The following is a 20,381-nucleotide window of genomic DNA, read 5'->3' as shown; positions in this document are numbered from 1 at the left end:
ATATAACCTCGTGCCACCGCAGCTCTCTGGCCTTCTTCAGCAGTTGTTACTTGCTGTAGTTTTCCCACCTGTTGACGATTGCTTGTATTGCGATTGAAACGTCGCGATTTGTTTTATTTTATTTTTAACTACGTGACTTTACCGAAAGAACCAAAGAGTATGTTTAAATATACGCATTTATATAAAAAATATATAATGATATAAAATATATAAAAATATCAACATATTTATACTTTTTTATATAAAACTATGAATATATTTGGAAAGATTTATATATAAATCAATATTTATACATACTCTTTGGTTCTTTCGGTAAAGTCACATAGATGAAAAAATAATTGATCACGACGTTTCAATCGCAACACAAGCAGTCGTCATCATGTGGGACAACCACAGCAAGAAAAAAACTGCTGAAGTAGGCGAGATATCTGCCGTGGCACGAGATTATATAGGACTCAACAGTAGGGGGGGTGGGGGGGGTAGGGAGGTGGGACCGAAAGTGGACCCCGCAGCAGCACCCGGGTCACTGGAGTGAAGTGGAAAGGCTCTCATAGGTTCATTAGCTCTTTCTCTCCCCCGGCCGCTTCGGCGTGGATTTCCACACATCTCTCTGTGTCTCAGTTTGTCAAATTTTCACACTTAAATTTTAGCAATCTTTGAAGATCGTAATCAATCAGGCTATGCGTGAATTGTGTGTTAGCCGACTCTCACAGCAGACCCACCCCTCTCTCTGCCCAACCTCCCCCCCCATCTCTATATTTATGGACTAGACACAGAGGCATTGGGACTCTGTGTCTATGTTGTGTGGTTATCTCTGCTTGTGTGTCTGTGTGTCTCTGTGTCTGTGTTTTCTCTTTCTCTCAAATTTAGTTCTACCTGATGGTTGCTTGTGTTGCAATCGAAACGTCGTATTCTATCATTGAATATATTTTCTTTTTATTTGACTTTTCCAAAATAACCAAAGAGTGCATTGTTGTTTGTGTTCTGTATTTTTATTCTAGAATCGACGATACAAGCGTTACGATGCCACTGGCGTACGCATACATTTATACTTTTTAAAATTAATATTATTGTTGTTGTATCTCTTACACAACCCATCACACCACCGGTGTATAAACACATCCCAGTTCACCATTGCTACTCACTGCACCCCTACACTACAGTCACACTCCTCTGGCAGGGTGAATGCATCCACGTTGGCTTCACACACAGTGCGGTAATTATTTTATCACCCTCCCCCACCCCTATGAAGGTTGTGAGGATGATTTACGCTCAGCCTCACCGTTGCGATGGAGAGCCACACAGCCCCTAGCCACCGACAGCCACCAGCCAGCCAAGGGCGTGGCACTGCGCGTGATGGCGACGAGGATGGCGAGCGCCATGTGTCGTGGTGTCTGCCCTCTGCGCTGTTCACGTTCACCTCTCTCAGGATGCACCACTCAGATCCACAATCCTCACCGAGTCACCAACTTTAACCCATCCCACCCACAGCCCAGGATGTAGGGGCTGAGTGAAGGTTTGGTGAAATGAGTGCAACGGCACCATGGAGTCAGTGCTGTAAAACGACAGCAGCCCCGCGTCCCAGTCCAGATGAACCCCGACTCTTCGCGGAGACTTCAGCTCCGATAGTGAGGTCTCTACCTTGCCATGCAGCACTGAGAATCTGTCACCAACTTTCTGTAGACACCAGGATACGTCACTCACTCCCGGGAGGCACTCATTACCACTCCCTCTCCGTGGGATCGTCCCGTACGCGACTCCAATCCGACACAGCCTCGCGCTTCCCACGTCCACCTCCCAGTAGTGCTGACCCGATGAGAAGCTCTCAGAGCACAGGGCTTGGTCCCAGAGACCAAAGCGGTGTGGGTGATGGGGGCGACCCTGGGGGACACGTCTCACTGTCACCATCCTGAGATCCGAGGAAATACGGAGGCAGTCGTGGGCTGAGTTTGTGTCCAGAGTTGGCGAACGTCCATCTGTGGTGAAGACAGCGATGACGCCTGCACTGCGGTCACGGCGGCGCGTGCGCAGTGGAGGCATGAACAGTGCACGTGGCGTGTACACACACACGCTGGTGTTGTGTTGTCTGTTGTGTTGTTGCTGCGCTGCAGCAGACATCGCGGCTACTCTCGCCATTTTCGCCTGAAGACGAACGCTTGTGTTGTGTTCGAAACGTCTTGATTTTTTCTATTTTAATAATATCAACGTGACTTTACCGAAAGAACCAATGAGTACTACATTAATATGACCATGGGCGTGTGTGCAGTGGTAGTGAACAGTGGTGTTGATGCCAGCACCACGATGTTAATGCCACTCTCGCAGCGTCTCTCAACAAACACAACGCCTGTACAATAGCTACCACAGCCTCGCAAAATCACATCCACGCACAGATATTGTGTCACTCCGCTGCTAAATGAGCACCTCCGTGCCGTGCACGTCCTAAGGGTGGTTATTTGACCATAATTCACCGCTCTCGTCGGTGCGCGTTGGCGATGGTGGGGTTCATGAACGTAGAAGCTTAGAGGTACAGTACAACAATGGTTCACGCTGCACTGCCCTCTGCTGGTGTGATGTATAAACATTCGGCACGAGGGAGACAAAGGCGGCCGGGCGTGGTGCTGGCCAGCCACCCCCTCGTGTGCCATGCCGGCTTTCATAGGTGCTGCTGCTCGCTGACTATATATACAGTGTTTCACTCTGTGTCCCTGTGCCTGTATTTATCACTGAACTTACTCTCGATCCACTAGATGTTAACTACTTCGCCTGGTATGCAGGTGGTCATAGGTTCGATCCCAACCCTGATGTCTGCTGTATATTTGGAGTTTGCATCTCTCTCTCTCTCCTCGTGGACACGTCGATATTTTTCCAGGTCCTCCGATTTTTCCCTCAACATTTATTATCGACATCAAGCATTTAGAGTAATTTGCTGCAATACATTTCTGCAAAATAAGCCACTTTGATAATTGTTTTTTTATCCGTCTATCTGGCAACAAAACTGACACCTTTTTTACAAGGAGTCATGTTTGCATAAACCACAATACCTGCAGCCATAATGCAAACAAAAAACATAACTCTGATAATATATGCACTGTCCTTGAAGTTTTCCTTAGAGCCTAGTCTCACATGGGTTGGACCAGATGACGCCAAAAGGCGCACAACTCAAAGACAATGCACCATCAGAGTATGAGAGCTCGGGTAAGCATTTACACCATTGGAACCTCATTTGCCAGTAAAAAATATAATAATTGTTTTTTTACCCTTCTATCTGGCAACAAAACTGACAACTCAAAGTTGTGCGCCTTTTGGCGTCATCTGGTCCAACCCATGTGAGACTAGGCTCTAAGGAAAGCTGTCTCGGGTGTGGACCAATCAACTTCAAGGACAGTGCATATATTATCAGAGTTATGTTTTTTGTATGCATTATGGCTGCAGGTTTTGTGTTCTATGCAAACATGACTCCTTGTAAAAAAGGTGTCAGTTTTGTTGCCAGATAGAAGGGTAAAAAACCAATTATCATGTTTATTACTGGCAAATGAGGTTCTAATAAGCCACTTTGTTGAGTTATAATTTCTGGCAAGGTTACTTCTGAAGCAGAGCTATATAGCTCAGTGGGTCTTACCTGGTAAGGTAATTGTTTATGTAATAGTTTATACTCACAGCCTTGGTTAATCAGAGGGTTTATCTACAACCAGCAGAGGCACACCAGTTTTCCGCTCCACATTTAGACTCAACGTCTAGCGTTCAGATCATTTGGCTGCAATATAAATGTACACGTGATAATCCACTTTGTTGAGCGGTCATTTGTGGTCAGTTCATGTCTGAAAAAGAGCCACATAGCTCAGTGGACCATATCTGGTAAAATAAAAATGTTTTAAAGATACACGCCCCAAGGACACGCCACCTGTCTGAAACAAATTTCAGCAGCCTACCAAGCGATGCCGGTTTGCATCGTTGTGTTTGTAATGAACGATGTTGACAGAGATTAGTGCAGAGTGCAGAGAAAGAGAGACTCACACACTAGAGCCACGCGCATCGTATTCACTCCTCGCGAGATGACCTCTGTGAGCTCTTGGTGACTGAATGTGGCAGGAGGAGGCGCATCCTGGATCCCCTGCGAGTCCAAGCTCCTGCACTCAGCACGGGACACGCAGAGTTTATGGAGGGTGCAGTCCCTCCATTCACAGCATAGGACACACATAGTCTAATGTGGGTCCATGTCTCTCTGCACACGGACAATATGGGATACAACTTCATACAATTGGGTTTATTATTAATCACATTTTTATTTTATTTCATTACTGACAAAACCAAGAATAAGTCTACATTATAGACTGCCAGTACGCCCACTCAGGTTAAGAACCAGGCTACAGTCTACATTAGTGGTTTTAGTTTTTGTATTAGTTATTATTTTTACTATTTTGTTTTTATTAACTTTATTTATTATAATTTTTCTATCTACGTAACTTTATCGAATTAACCAAAGAATACACATCATGATCGTTCACTAATTTGTCCACCAGGTGGCAGACAGAGTTCGAGTTTGAGTCTGGGTTGGTACTGACCTGAGACTCTCATGCAGGGGATCCTGAAAAACACAAACACGCATTTCACATTAACATTGACATCTTAAACAGATGCCCCACCTCCACACAGTCACCTGCCACTTACAGTGGAGCGCAACAGCAGATAATTAATACATACCTGTAAACGGAGAATTGTGAAAAACAGAGTTATCATTGGGACCTAATTGCCAATATCGATATGATGAAAAAATTAAGAAGAGGCTTAATCCTTTTTGGCAATTAAAATAGGAGGTGTTAAGATGTTCAAACACCAAACAGATACTTATTGCAAGCCATCACTGTTTAACCAGGGCTGTTAATACATTGATACTTGCATTGCCTTTGTACTGTTAAGCCTATTCTATTTATATTATTTGGTTCTTTCGGTAAAGACACGTAGATAGAAATAATAAAAATAAAAACACGACATTTTGATCGCAATACAAGCGGTCATCATCAGGGCAAAGGGGTTAGCCTCTAAAGGCAAACTGTTTACTAAGGTCTTCTTGGTTCTTTCGGTAAAGTCACGTAGAAGGGAAATAATAAAATAATAAAAATTAAACATAATAAAATAAAATTTTCACGACGTTTCGGCCACAACACAAGCAGCCGTCCTCAGGTGAAGAACAGAGCTGTCGTTTATACCCTGTAGTTTATACCCAGTTACTTAATGTTAATAGCTCAGCTTATTGGAGATTATATTGAACACATTGATTATATGGATGTAGTTTGTATTTAGTTTTTTCACATTGGTTTATTGTATGGTAGTTGGGTAGTTGCAGTTCTTTAGCGTCAATTTGCTAAATTCCTCTGTTGATATGTAAACTCGTTTGTCAAGGCACTCTGCTCCTCCCACCCAGCTTAAATATACGCTGCCAATCTTAGCAGTGTTCAAATCGACGCTGTTTTTCAGACAGCTCTGTTCTTCACCTGAGGACGGCTGCTTGTATTGCGGCCGAAACGTCGAGAGAATTTTATTTTATTATGTTTTATTTTTATTATTTTATTATTTCCCTTCTAAGTGACTTTACCGAAAGAACCAATTAGATGAATCCCTGCAGTCACGCAAGCTTTAAATCAAATGTTTATGAAGGTTTAAAATGGGCGTAGCCCAAGTGTCAGCAGCATGGGCGGGGCAGCTATAATTAATGTAAGTGATGGTCAACAACGGCGCTGGTGGTGGGTTTCCACCAATTAAAGGGATGCCAGGTAAAAATTTGCCTTTTAATGTAAGATTGGAGAGCTGCATACACGGCGAGAGTGTTGAGGTGGCTATGTTAATGTGAGAGATTAGTATGTTAATGAAAAATCTGAGAACCGAAAATAACAACTAACATCAAAAGGTAGCAGGATTGGAACATCACAGCCAGTTAAGACTTAAACTGGTTGATCACGTCCTTCTAATGATTGCTAAATTTGTACCCATCCTCTCGGTTGAAATTGTGTCTTTGTCTGTATATTTGGATGGCTTCATGAACGAATCTTTGTTGATGATCAGTGGGTTTGCAAAGTACCTTCGTCTTAGAGAAATCAATTTCGTGTGAGCCCACCACATTGAAACAATGATCAGCCACAGCAGAGGCATTTGTCCCTCCGTGTTTCAGATCGGCCTTATGTTTACAGACAAGCTTAGTTTGTGGAAGCCGGTATATTGCATGTCAGGGATCTTGTCCGTCACAGATGGGATCAGATTACGAATTTTATGTACTGTGTGACATCGGACCTGGATCTTGTATTTGTTCAAGATTTTGGAAATATTTTTGGTTACCCCTGCTATATAAGGCAAGGTGATGGTTTTGATTGAATCCTCAGATGGCTCCTTCCTCACGGTTGGGGTGATGGCTTTGCAGATTGTGTAGTCAGAATATCCATTCACCTTGAGAGCTTTGTGTATGTGTTAGAGTTCACTGGATAGGTGTTCACGGTTAGAGAAGCATTGAGCTCTATGGTGTAGAGTTTTCATGAGGGAATTCTTCTGGAATGGATGGTGTTGGGAATCAAGTTCTAGGTAGGCATCAGTATGGGTGGCTTTCCTGTAGACTACAATGGCTCATTGAGCCATCTGGTCTTTTTTTGATTAGGATATCCAAGAATGGTATCTTGCCATAATTTTCTACCTCCTTCGTGAATTTGATGGCTGGGTGTATGGAATTGATGTGGTTGAGGAATTGGTTCAGAACTGGTCGGCCATGTGGCCAGATGACAAACATGTCATCCACGTACCTCTTCCACAAGGATGGGCGTAGAGTGTATGCCTAATTTTTTTAAAAATCAAACACAGGGTGCGTTTAACTGGACACGGACTGATGACGATTGCTTGTGTTGCGATCGAAACGTCGTGATATTTTTATTATTTTTTCTATCTACTTGGTTTTACCGAAAGACCCAAAGAATATGAGAAAACCACTCTTTGCAGCTGAAAAAATAATGTTCAACAACTCTTTTTTTGAACTCTGAATAAACAACGTAAGGCCCACTTAGCTATGTCACACTTTTTCAATAGCGAGCTGGCTATCACAAATGATAGCTCAATGAACTGGCTTATGTGGTCATTTATAATAGCAGCCAAATACTCTGAATTCGTGATGTTGATTCTAAATGTGGAGTGAAATACCAGATGAACTGGAAAAAAATTTACACGATCACAGAGAGAGACGTAGACTCCAAATTTACAGCAGGCATCGTCAGGGTTGGGGTCAAACCCACGACCTCCTGCATACCAGGCGAGGTAAATGGCGATGTTGTACTGGACAAGTCCAGGTCTGAATGTCACACGGAAGCAAACGCGCGTCTCTTTTTGGACACTGCCGCTTACTCCCAGATCGAAAACCAATTAAATAAAATTGCCAACAATGTCAACGTCTCACAGGGCGGTTTGCCTCTGCTGGTCGTAGATAAACACTTTAATAAACCAAGGCTGTGAGTATAAACTATTATAAACATATTTTGTATACCTTACCAAGTAAGGCCCACTGAGCAACATAGCTATGTTTCAGAAGTAACCTTGCCGGAAAATTTTACTCAACGAAGTGGCTTATCACGTGGAAATGTATAGCAGCAAATTCTAAATGATAATAGGTTTTTCATTTTTTTCTGGCAACAAAACAGGTGTTAAGATGTTAAAACGCCAAGCTGAAACCTTTTACAAGGAATTATGTCTGCATTAACTACAATCCTTGTGGTCAGAATGCAAACAAAAAGCATACTCTGATAATATATGCATTGTCTGTGAAACTGATTGGTCCACACCAGATTCAGCTTTCTTTTGAGCCTCGTCTCAAACAGTGTTAGACCAGAGGATGCCAAAAGGTGTACAGCCAAAAGACAATGCACTGTCAGAGTAATGAGAGCTGGGATGAGCATCTACATCATGGGACCTCCTTTTCCAGTACCAAAATATGATAATAGGTTTTAACCCCTTTTTCCTGGCAACAAAACAGGTGCTAAGCTGTTAAAACACCAAACTGAAACTTCTTACAAGGAATCATGTCTGCATTAACCACAATGCTTGTGGTCATAATGCAAGCAAAAAACATACTCTGATAATATATGTGTAGTGGGTTAAATAACTAGAGGAGAGTTCTCTGAGGCAACACGTAATTTATTTAACAATAACTTCTTAACACAAAGGGGTAACGGCGCCTTACACCCCACTAAGGAGGTATCCCCTCTGGACTAATACGCCTCTCACTGGCTAACCTACACCCTTCTTGAGTGAAGCTTGGGTCTTCAATGGTATAAGCTTGAGCCGACCCTAGCCAACGGTACTGCTCTGCCCATTGGGATCTTCTTTTCAGGAGGCTCTTCGATGTTTGGGTGAACGAAGACTTCCGGGACCGTTCAGAGGTTCGGCTTTTATACAGAGCTGTGACTTGCTCCACCGTGGCCACACATTCCTTCTTGAACCTTCCAACAGGACCTGGGGGTGGTGTCATCCCCAGCCCCCTCCTGGGGTCTGCATGCCATTCAATAGGGGTTACCGTTGGCCCCTGTGGGCCATCGTCCCTTATCACTGGGGCTCAGCCCCTATTCTGCCCCCTATTGGTACATGACCGGTACTACTGGCTAACTGCATGGTGTTGGCACATCCTCGCCCAATAATACCTTAACATCACCCACCCCCCTCGTAGCACTCAGCCGTCCCGGCTGTCAACTATCCCCTTAATAAAGTTTTATAACAACAAAATCGGAACGCATGTGCCTCTACAATAACAAAATTAACAACAACGAAGAACCCAACATAAATACCCCAGCCCACCTGGAAAATATACATTATGCACATATACACAATCGCGAGCGGCCATACACTCAACCCATCACAACACACCAACCATGGCAAAAACGATGCATGCGACCCACGGAGATGAAACAGGTGACGTTCACCGACCGAGGTGAACCGGCGGTCATCAAGGTAAGTGGTCGGTGCAGCGCGTGTGTGGGTGTGTGGGGTGAAAAGGTCACGACAAACGCATGGTTTTTGTGAGCGTTTGCGTAGCCGGTCCGTCGTAAGGGACAGGGTGGTGTGGCGTAGGAGTGGACGCGACCGTCTCATCTGTAGGTAAAGTTGGCAGCCCGGTTGCGTGTTCAACATTAGGAGTGGGTGGCATGGATGGGCACTGAGCCATCACTCCTGCACTATCTGGGGCCGGAACATCATGACTTTGGTGAGATTCAGGTGCTACGGAAGCATTCCCAGGGTTGTCGGGCACATCACATGGTTGGCCCCCATGGTGTGTAAGTGATGTGGGAGTATGCGGCGCGACAAAGGGTTTAAGGCGCGAGAGGTGGATGAACCAGCAACGTCTGCCCCATCTGACCTTGTCACACTGGGGGTGGACGACTTGGACAAATTCAACTGGGCCCCTCCAGGGCCTGAGCAACTTAGGCGATGTCGCCAAGGGCACCTGGGGATAATGGAGCCAGGCATTGTCCCCCTTGACCTATACATGCATGTTCAACCGGAGGGCATGTGACCTCTCATTGGCCCTCTGGCGAGAGTCCAAATTTTCAATAGCGGCCTCCCGCATCTCAGCCAATTTCTATATGTTGAATTTCAAGTGATCCACCAGTTTAGATTTAGAGGTCGCCGCGTGATGAGCCATCCTTTACGCGCCCAGGACCCCGGGGATATGTGGATCCCAATCAATTTGGGAGTCACCTACCTGGTGGAACAACATAGAATTGAGCATCTTATGCAGACGTTCTACCATACCTTCGGTTTGTGGGTGGTACGGTGAGGTACGGACCTTTTTGTGCCCAAAAGGTTACACACTTCATGCAGCAGGGAGCTTGAGAAATTTTTCCTTGGTCGGTCAGCAGCCGCTCAGGAGCACCTTTGTCGAGGACGTAGCCCTGGACATAGGCCTCAGTGATGGCTGCTGCCAACTGGATGGGGAGTGGCCAGGCCATGGGCCAGTGTGTAAAATACTCCACCCCAACCAGCAGGTACTTGTTACCCCTAAGTGTGGTAGGAAAAGGTCACAGGATGTCCAACGCAATAAGCTCGTTGACGCGGGACACCTTGCTAGACTGCAAGGGCGGGCACGATGGCTTTGCTGGAGGCTTCCGCCATGCACACTGGGTGCAGCCCATGAGTAGGTCAGCCACATCCATGCCCGGCCAGAAGAAATCCAGCTGGAGCATGGCGAGGGTTTTGTGAGCCCCCAGGTGCAATAAACGCTCGTGTGCTGCCAAAACTGCCGTACCTCACAGGGCAGAGGGTACGACAATTTTGTGTGAATGGGATCTACCATCCCATTTTATAAGGAGACCTTTGCACAAGAAAAGGGAACCAAAACCTTCTCGACCGTTTGCCAAGTGCCCTGCGCGGCGATGCAAAGTAAGCAGGGATGCATCCTCCATTTGGAGAAGACCACATTCAGCGAGAGTCAGGCCGAACATGTCGTCCCAACCAGCTGGCTCAACAGGGTCCCGAGACAAAGCATTGGCGTTAGAATGTCGACTGCCTTTGCGGTAGGTAACCATGAAATTGGAGTCCTGAAGGACCTCAAGCCATCTGGAGAGTTGACTGGATGGTTGGTCAACGCGCAAGGCGTATTGCAATGCTGCATGCTCCGATCAAACGGTAAAATGCCTGCTGTACAGGTATGGCCGATATTGCTGGATAAAAAACACAATTGCCAATAACTCACAGCGAGTAACACAGTAGCGTTGCTCCGCCAGGGACAACACCCTGCTGCCATAAGCAATTACACGCTCGACCCCGCCGCTGACCTGTGAAAGCACCCCGCCGATGTCGGTGTTGCTCGAAAAAGTTCGGGTAACTCAAAGGTGGAGCATTCACCAGGGAATTTCGCAATGATCAGAATGCAGTCTCCTCCTCCTTCCCCCAGTGGTATCTAACACCCTTGGCCATCAGGGCTTGTAGGGGTTTGTGATCGAAGCAAAGTCAGTCACAAAGCGATGGTAATACGAAGCAAACCCAATAAAGCTACGCACCTCTCCCACCGAAATAGGAGTCGGCCACTAGCTGACTCACCTCATTTTGTCGGGGTTAGTGGAAATGCCCGACCAGCTAACAATGTGTTCCAGATAATGCACAGACTTTCGCAGAAGGTGGCATTTCTGCGGCTTGAAAGGCACGCATTTTCATGAATACGGCCCTCAAGCGTTCGAGATGATCCTCGAACGTGTGGCTAAAGACGATAACATCATCTAAATAAATCAAACATGAGTCCCACTGGAGCCCAGCGAGGACCAGTTCCATTAGCTGCTGGAACGTCGCTGGTGCCGAGTGGAGGCCCATGGGCAACTTGTTGAATTCGAAAAGGCCCTGTGGTGTCCAAAAGGCGGTTTTGGGTTTGGACTTGTCATCAAGGGGGAGTTGCCAGAAACCTGACAAAAGGTCCAACATAGAGAAATAACGTGCCCCCACCAAGGCGTCCAGCTATTCGTCCATACGAGGAACCGGGTATGCGTCAGCTACCGAGCTTTTATTGAGACGGCAAAAATCGATGCAGAATCTCAAAGTGCCATCGTGTTTTTTACGAGCACGATGGGAGCTCCCCACAGGCTGGTTGATGGGGAAATTATGTCCGCTGCCAGCATGTCATTGACGGACAACTTGACATGTTCCTTTTTGGCCGGGCTGAGCCAAAATGGATTCTGCCTAATGGGAGCAGCGTCGCCCGTGTCAATGTGATGACGCAGTAATTTAGTGCAGCCAATATCGAATTTACTTTAACTGTAGAAGTCGGAGAATTCCTGTAAAAGTGCACGTAATTTGGCCCGCTGTGACTCGGACAGGTCGCCAGCCCCCAAACAGAGCGAATTTAACCAACCGTCGTCCGGGTCCGAGCGCGGCTGCGACCTAGGTATGGTACCCACGTGGCCCACAACCGGGTTTCCCAGGGGTGCCGGTGTCACGTGAATGAGTATAGTCCCCTGAGAAACGACGGCCGGTCGCAACCCAGCATTCAGGACCATGATGAAAGGGTTCCTACTACCATCCACCAGAGTCTGTGTGGCCACCAGGTCTAACCCCCTAACCGCGGCATTCGACAGACCCAACAAAACCCCATTGTCCGACGCCCCCGAGGCAAAGGGTTTCCGCAATCGAAGGGGCACTAGCATCTGCGCGCCCGGCGGAATATGCACCGTCTGGGTTACCAACGCCTACACAGTAGTGCAGGTTGTGCGCAACTTCGTGGAGGAGGGCAGAAACGCCATGTGTCGGCCTGAGGGAAGCTCGATGCAACCCTGATCGATGAGAATCTTCATCGGCATTTTCGCCAAGAAGTCTGTCCCCAGCTGGTATGGAACAGCGAGGGAATAGGAGACCAAGACAGGACCGGGCAATTTAATGTCGCCAATACAAATTTGGGCTTGTATCTGGGCAATTATGCTGAGCGATCCCCCATTGGCAGCGAAACACCGAATTTCAATCGGTTGCAGGGGGCGATGCTTAATGGATTGAATATTGTAGATGAGGTCCGAAATAATGGTCGCTGACGCCCTGGTATTGACCAATACACGAAATTTAACACCCTCGATAGAGTCTATAATGATGGAAGATCCCGCGGCCGCAGAAACAACCCTATGGGCCAGCTCGGACCACTGACCAGGTTGGAGTGCCCGGTCAGAGCTAAGACAATCCGGCCCCCCGACGCCCATTGCCTGGTGAACATGCGACATGATGCAGTGAGGTGTAAGCGGGGGCTGAACATGTGTGGTGCCGCGACTTGCCTGAGGATGCTGCGAAGCCTTGGGTGCTCGAGCGTCCAAACGCCAGGGTCTGGATGCGCGATGTCGAGGTGCTCGGCAGCCCGACGACACATGCCCCCGCAGGCCATAATTATAGCAGGTGACGAAGGCTGGTTCCAGCCATGGAGGAGCTTGTCCCCGCTGGTGGAAGTCCCGTCTTGCGGATGTTCGTTGGATCTCCAACCCGCAGGCTGAGTTGTCGCGAAGGCCTGGTCGGGTGGTGTGTCGTCCGGCGAACCGCAGGACTCCACAGCGAGACTTGGTTCTCTTTTGCAGCAGCAGGTGTGCGTGATGCTCTTCGCGGCATGCAGGGAGCACATGTGCTCATCATCCACGGCATGAATGACGATCCGCAGCTCACGTGCCAGCACCAACAATGTATCCAACACAAGGGCGTCAATGCCCTCACAGTCCATCTGTGGGAAAGCGGTCTTCACCAGGGACAGCAGAGCGCTGCGAAATGCGAGGGGAGATTCCGTCTCACCCTTACGTCGAGCAGCGAAGTGGTGACGCATGTCCGAGGGTGGCCCATAGATCGCTGACATGTGGTGGAGCGCCAGCTGGGACGGTGATAAGGGCAGCGAGGGCATCATCGTCCAAAGCAGCCAGAAGCGCTCATATCGCCTCCTCCTCAGTCCAACCTGCCATCTCCCAGTGGGCGAGGAACCGGCGCTGGAATGCCGCCCAATCGCCCCCAGCCATGGAGAATTATTTTAACAGGGGCACTCGTTGTTGGACGGATGGCACGCGCCCCGTAGTCCACCGCTCCTCTTCGAACTTAATGCCACTGACAGGCGGCAAGACGGCGGCCCCCAGTGTTGGTTGTGCCGCCGACGATGCGGCACTCTGGTCTGGGCTGCTCCCATGGTGCACTTGGCTTCTGCTTGCGGCGGAAGCTGTGTTGTCTGGGGCGGGAATTTCTAAATCTTAAGCCGGCCCAGTGGCGGGAGCGGCTGTTGGTCGTAGACCCGCTCTGCTTTCCTACTCTGCCGTCGGCCCCCCGCGATTTATGTTTTCAAGGATGTTGGCTGCGGCATGGAGAAGCTCGGCAAGATGGGAGTGCGCAGCTTGGAGCGCACCCCCTGACGTCGGCGATCCGCCGGGTGGTCGGGCTGGCTGCAGCTCAGCCGGCAGAAACTCGCCGTCCACCCCAGGGTTCGTTGTCCCTACGGCAACCGAGTCACCGTTGTCTTTTCCTGGGCTTTTGGTACGAACTTTCCTTCTAGTTTCCATACTAGCTAATGTGGCCACTTCTGACGCCAGTTGTCGTGGGTTCAATAACCAGAGGAGAGTTCTCTGAGGCAACACGTAATTTATTTAACAATAGCTTATTAACACAAGGGGGTAACTGCGCCTTACACCTGATACACTAAGGTAGCCCCTCAGATGCTCACCCCGAGCTCTCATTATTCTGATAGTGCATTGTCTTTGGGCTGTACGCCTTTTGGCGTCCTCTGGTCTGACACCGTTTGAGACGAGGCTCAAAATAAAGCTGTCTCTGGTGTGGATCAATCAGTTTCAAGGACAATGCATATATTATCAGAGTATTTTTTTTTGCATTCTGACCACAAGCATTGTGGTTAATGAAGACATGATTCCTTGTAAAAGGTTTCAGTTTGGTGTTTTAACATCTTAACACCTGTTTTTTGCAGTAAAAAAGAGAAAAACCTGTTATCATATTTTTGGTACTGGCAAAGGAGGTCCCATGATGTTGAATCTAAAATCCACGCATCCACGAGGAGAGAGAGAGAGGCGAAAACTCCAAATATACAGCAGACATCATGGTTATTATCAAACCTACGACCTTCTGCATATCAGGCGAGGTAGTTAACATCTCCTAGCCACCGCGGCGAGTGAATGGAGGTGGAGCAACCTGCAGGAAGGAGAGCGGGTCCTGCACGGCGAGGGCGGCGAGCAGCTGGTTGATCTCCTGCTCCAGGCCGCTTGCTCTGCTCTCATAGTGATCGATGTCCGCCTGAATGCGGGACAGCATGGAGCGGCCCTCCTCATCTACGCGCTCCAGCGCCTCCCTCTCCTCCTTCTTCCGGCGCTCAAACTCTCGGCTGATCCGCGTCTTGATCCCACGCAGAGACTCCTACACAGACAGTGCCGAGTTATTGATTCACTCATAAGGTAACGACGCAATGTGGTGTTGTAAGGCAATGATTGTTACCATTCCTCGATTATGTACACGGAGGTGAGTGACGTGTGCTTTGGGAGCTCGTGAACATATAAAGCACAGGGAGAATGACAATGGAATATAAGGGGAAAATATCATAGACATGGGTAGTATAGGAAATACTTCTGTCTGTAGCTACACGTTGCTGAGTGTCTATCTGTGGAAAATTAAATACATCTCTATGGGTATCATTCGCATCTGTATGTCCGTCCGTCCCATTCTGGACCTCCCAAACAGTGCGTCAGAGGGAAACACGAATTAAATCGTCTCTCTCTTGCCGAGGACAATCCCAGAAAATTGTGTCAAAGGTCTGCGAATATACAGAACAAATACACGTGACATTGCTCTATTGTTTTAAGTGAAAACGTGCTGAAATAGACACTATGCTGATTTCGAAGGCAATACTCACGTCCACTCTCCCTTGCACTCAGGCTAAGTTGGTGCTGTCCATTTTTTGGGGGTCAGAAGCTTCCATGGCAAGCTTCGTGGTTGTGATCAATAAAGGAATCGACAGGGCAAGTCGCCAACGCTTTGTCCAGCGTGGATAGATTCCGTCCCCCCTAAACCAAAACTGCTATCATGTTGGAAGTTGCGTCGTAAATTAAGTTCTGTGTCGTTCAGTGGTGACCTTATATTCATGTCGTAAACGTTTGATGCAAATCGAGTCTTCGTAAACCTGACATAATGTTTCCCAAATGTTGAATACAAATTCCACTGATGTGTAAAAATACACGTAAGCAATTTTTAATTGAAGATTAACGTTTCAGAAATGTTATGCGCTCAAATAAATGGGCTTTAAAAGAAGTCTGGGCAGACAAACAGCCAGCAAGTTGTAATTGCTTGCAATTCACCAACGTTATATCCCGCGCCGATGCGTGGGGCAGTGCTCGTCAATGATGAAAGCAAGGTTTAATGAAATATGATTCTTAGGAAAACCAGAAGAGGGAATTGTGCCGCTGCCGTCTCTCTCTGTACCTCCAAGTGCCGGTAGTCATCCCTGAGTGCCCGTGTCCATGACGCCGCCATGTTCCTCTTCTCTTCCCTCCCCTCCTTCTTGACTCTGAGCTCCTCCTGAGTATGGTAGATAAATAAATAAATACGCGGTGCTGCCCATTGTCATTGGTAGATCACTGATAGATCATCATCGTGCATCTCTGATTAGCACAGTTGGCTATGAAAGAAGTTAAAAACACATACACACTACTGTTATCATTATATTTCTGCAAACGTCTCCATTCATATTTTGACTTTTCCCACAATTGTATCCCGACTTCACTATCCGTGTCATGTATTGAGATGAATAATCCAATCGGAACTACCTTGGTGCAATGCAATATCCCGTGAGACAACATCATTGACAAATATCACTTAAATTCTAAAATGTTTTAAACCTCTTCCAGTGATGGGTGTAGCGGCTTCTCACACGCCCTATGATGCACAGGGACGTTGCTCACTTAATCAAACTAATATTTTTAATTCTCATACAAAATATGATTTGACATGTTAAATTTTGACTGGGCTTAGACGGTTTAAACCATGAGCGTCCAACGAGATTCCAACTCAAGATTTTAGCTTTAAGATCTCAATTTTTCTGACATCTGAGCCACCCTGCCACCTCTACCTTGGTCTCCCTGTAAAGGGACGTTTGGTCCTAACAGGATCTCACCTGGTCGAAGTGAGAGGTCACGTCTTACTGATGTGAATCTCTCAACCTCCTGTAACAATGTGGATTACAACGGAACATTACACTTCACCTGTCTTGTCTGTTTCGCTTTTTCAAATGTGATGAACCTGTGATCGGAGTGGTCTCCTGTGATGGTGCAGACTTGGCAGATCGGGCTCTCATCCTGTTCACAGTAAAGAATGAGCTTCTGTCTGTGCTCCCGGCACTGTCGTTCCTCCATGTTCACGGTGGGAGCCACCAGGACGTGGTCCCTCAGCCTGGGATTCTCCAAGTGAGGCCTCTCGTGTGTTGTGTCAGCAGCTTAGCGTGGAGGGGCAGACGAACGTGTCCAGGCAGATGGAGCAGCGCAGCTCACGATCTACACTCTCACTGAGAGTCGTGCTCGCCATGACCCATGTCTTCGCTGGGATCACTCGCTGTGTGGCTCAGAGAGATGCTGAACCAGGATCTCTCTCTTATAGGGACGATGAAGAAGGAAGTAAAATACTTTAAATAGTTTCATTGTCGTCATTGACATCACAAGACACTGCCCGGAATCTTGACATAAAGCTTTTGTGACTGCAGGAATTCATATTCTTTGGGTCTTTCGGTAAAGTCACGTAGAACAACATTTTTTTGTTCTATGTGACTTTACGGAAATACCCAAAGAATTAGACTGCCAGGAATGTGAACCCATGCCCTTGGTGCGCAAACAGCAGCTTCAAGGTTAACATGGTTACAATACACGCCTTGACATGAACAAAGTGTATCAAAGGAATCTAATATTTTAACAAATACATACATTTAAAGAAATTATTTGTTGTTAATATAAATCGGTGAGGCTCAGCTGCAGTGGATCATGCATGAAATGAGTATCGAGAGATAAACTCACCCTTCCAGAGTGTTGTATATGTTGGGTTATGAAAATTTGTTATGTTGTATGCGTGCGTGGGTGAAATTATTATGTTGTATATGTGGGTTATGAATATTCAGTGAAAATAATAATAATTAAATGAAATTTGGCCAAATGTGTAATTATCCGGAAATATGTTAATTTATATAATTACGCACATTTTAATTATGCCAATTCGAGAGGTAATCGGATTAATTATGCGAGTGGGTGTAATTATGATAATACAAGTCGTTATGATAACCAGACCCCGCCTCGGTGACGAGGGTGGGTTATCGATCGGAAGAAGGCAATTAATCGTATGCAGTTATGCAGGTGTGGTGTAAGTATGCAAGATTAACTTAGATTAACTCGGCATCGTTGTCTAGGTTCGTCTCATTCTCGCTTTAACATTCCTGAGTATGTATTAGTGTGTTTATTAAGGTCACCAAGTTCAAATCTCAACGCAGAAGCAGATCTTATGCATAGATTTCAGGAAAGAATCACACAACCACTTCTGTATTGATCAATTTATTACTAATTCAACCTTAACTATGATATAATATGCGAACTCTCAATCCCGGAAAGTCAACACGGCATCAATACAGTATCATCAACGATTGTCTGATTTCACTTTGACAACTGCACATGGATCCCGCATAACGCGATGGTTGTTAGTGAGAGAGAGAGTCGTTAAAACACGCAAATACTATGCTAAGAAAACCTTATCTAATGAATGATTATACTCAATATTGTTCATGCAGTACCACACTCCTTATTGACCATACGCAACCCTTATCACGTTGTTACACCTTGGGTCACGGGACAGTTGAATATTCTGTAGAGGATGCGAGTACGTGCGGCGATTATGACTGAAAGATACTTGAAAGATTATACGGCGATAAAAACACAATCAAAAACAGTTATTATTCTTAAAGGCACCAATCTCAACAGATACATCGGCAGGTTATCTGACAACAGAACGGCCCGGAGTAAGGGCCTGCGACGGTGCTCCTTTTCCGAAGCTCGTTATCTTATACCAAGTTTACTAATTGGGGACCAGATCACCTGATAAGGATCCGGTGGGCCACCACTCCCCACGTGAGCGTGGCTCGGCGGAAGGAGGTGCCAAGAATCAGTTCGTATTGATGGATCTGTTGGGAATTTATGCGATTAAGAGTACAGCCCACTAAATATTAAAGATAAAATCAAGAATACTCCTATAAGAGACGGAGGGCCATCACTCGGTCTCGTTGTGATGCTTTCCAGCCACGGATGGCTTATGGGTTCGAGTGTTTTTGAGTGGTAAGAGTTGTCTTGAATAGTCAGTGTTCGGAGTCGATTCTTTAGGTCAAACAGACGCCTGGTGGTCGTGTGGTGAGGGGGCGGTGCGCGTCATACGTATCAGTCGCTCCCCTGTCACCGTGGTGGTTCGGATGGCTGTTGATACGCTGTCGCAGTTCGGAACCCGGTCGGTAGGTGGCGCCCACAACTCGCTCGTAGCGTGCAGCGCTGGATCGTCGCCAAACCGCAACGATCACCACTCCGGCGGCAGCAGAGACCTCCGGCGGCAGCAGAGATTGACGAGCTGAAGATGAGTCGAGCCGACCCGCTGGTCGCAGCTCGCTCCTGAGTCGATCCTCCCGGTCGAGCTCGCTCCTGGGTCGACCCGCTGGTCGCCCTCGCTCCTGAGTCGACTCTCTGGTCGCACTCCTGAGTGGACCCGCTGGTCGCACTCCTCCTGAGCCGACTCTCCCGGTCGCACTCCTGAGTGAACCCGCTGGTCGCACTCCTCCTGAGCCGACTCTCCCGGTCGCGCTCCTGAGTGGACCCTCTCGTCGCACTGGTTTCCAATGCTCAGGATCCTTTACTTTATGCCGAAAATTCCCCCTGGATCCCGCCCACAAGGCGGGGCTTCTTCCGATTTTTGCTGTGTCAGGATCTGTCCGTAGGCAGGTGTGTCCATGTGTCTGTCCGTATGTCCGTGTGTCCTTGTGTGCATCACTGACGGTATATTCGTTGTCACACTCCCTCCATAAACCCACGAGCAAACAATCAGATGTTACAAATTGCCTCGAGGTCGTCTCTCTGTCTGGGTGCAATATTATCTCTTGTCTGGCCTTCTTCATGAACCCAAAACACAGACGTTACAAATGTCTCATAGGCGTCTTTGTTCGTGTTGCACAACCTGGAGGGAGGGGCAACACTCTCTCCGACCCGGCGCACAAAGAAATGGTTAAAAAGTTTTAAGTTAACATTTGTCCCTTACTATTTCACAGTTATGATTCTGTATGTAACCTAAGGTCTGTCGTTTCCCATCGTGGTGCCCGACCCAAGTGTAGGTGTTTCCCCGAGCGTATACACACTCCTATCCCGCGCTGCGGGGATACAAAGACGGCCGGGATCTCCCTTTCTCTCCGACCCTGGGTTTAACATCGTTTTTTTTTTTATTATGTATTATATTCGACCTGGTTGTGATTCATCCCGTTATCCTGGCTTTTCCATAAGTTTTACTTTGTCTTTTCATGCATATACTTATTACTATTAATTTATTTCCGATATCTTAGGTTAAGGGGTAAGTTTCTTGATCCTAGGAATTCGTATTCCTTGGTGCCTGGATGGTTATATAAGCGGAATATAGTTTACGGTGAATAGCGTTAACATTGATGTTATGTGCGATATTATGTATTGTGATGTCTTTAACTTAACTTGTTTGTCAGGGCTTTACTGACACGAAGTTGCATTCCATAGCCCCGCAGTCTTTGCCCCACCCTATCTCTGCTCGCCGTGGTTGTTGCAGTCCAGCTGACGTCGTTAACTCAAGGCCTCATTAATTTCCGTCACTCCTTGTGTGTGAGGGCGGTT

General features: G+C 47.1%; 1 protein-coding gene across 2 annotated transcripts; it reads right to left on the bottom strand.

The window, feature by feature from the left end:
- Positions 1 to 906: 906 nt before the first annotated feature.
- On the bottom strand, positions 907 to 17,061 carry LOC133359522 (zinc-binding protein A33-like). Of its 2 annotated transcripts, none has more exons than XM_061577944.1 (6): positions 16,756 to 16,876; positions 15,940 to 16,035; positions 14,659 to 14,880; positions 4,563 to 4,585; positions 4,015 to 4,127; positions 907 to 2,000 (listed from the first exon to the last, which is right to left on the bottom strand). In XM_061577944.1, exons 2-6 carry the CDS (start codon positions 15,988 to 15,990, stop codon positions 1,426 to 1,428), a joined length of 984 nt encoding a protein of 327 aa, XP_061433928.1. In that variant the 5' UTR covers positions 15,991 to 16,035; positions 16,756 to 16,876; the 3' UTR covers positions 907 to 1,425. The 2 variants fall into 2 exon arrangements, with proteins under 2 accessions (XP_061433928.1, XP_061433926.1); XM_061577942.1 differs by having other exon boundaries at positions 909 to 2,000; positions 16,719 to 17,061.
- Between the last annotated feature and the right edge of the window lie 3,320 nt (positions 17,062 to 20,381).

This window comes from Lethenteron reissneri, chromosome 65, assembly GCF_015708825.2.
Source record: "Lethenteron reissneri isolate LAM-NWPU_2019-01 chromosome 65, ASM1570882v1, whole genome shotgun sequence".
Classification (NCBI taxonomy): domain Eukaryota; kingdom Metazoa; phylum Chordata; class Hyperoartia; order Petromyzontiformes; family Petromyzontidae; genus Lethenteron; species Lethenteron reissneri.
This window is presented reverse-complemented; position numbering and strand designations above follow the sequence as displayed.

Coding starts and splice junctions, on each gene's coding strand:
- LOC133359522 (XM_061577942.1), bottom strand. CDS start 16,868: ATGGAGGAACGACAGTGCCGGGAGCACAGACAGAAGCTCATTCTTTAC. Junction 14,881..15,939: donor ATGACTACCGGCACTTGGAG/GTACAGAGAGAG, acceptor CTGTCTGTGTAG/GAGTCTCTGCGTGGGATCAA. Junction 4,128..4,562: donor CCCCTGCATGAGAGTCTCAG/GTCAGTACCAAC, acceptor TGCTGAGTGCAG/GAGCTTGGACTCGCAGGGGA.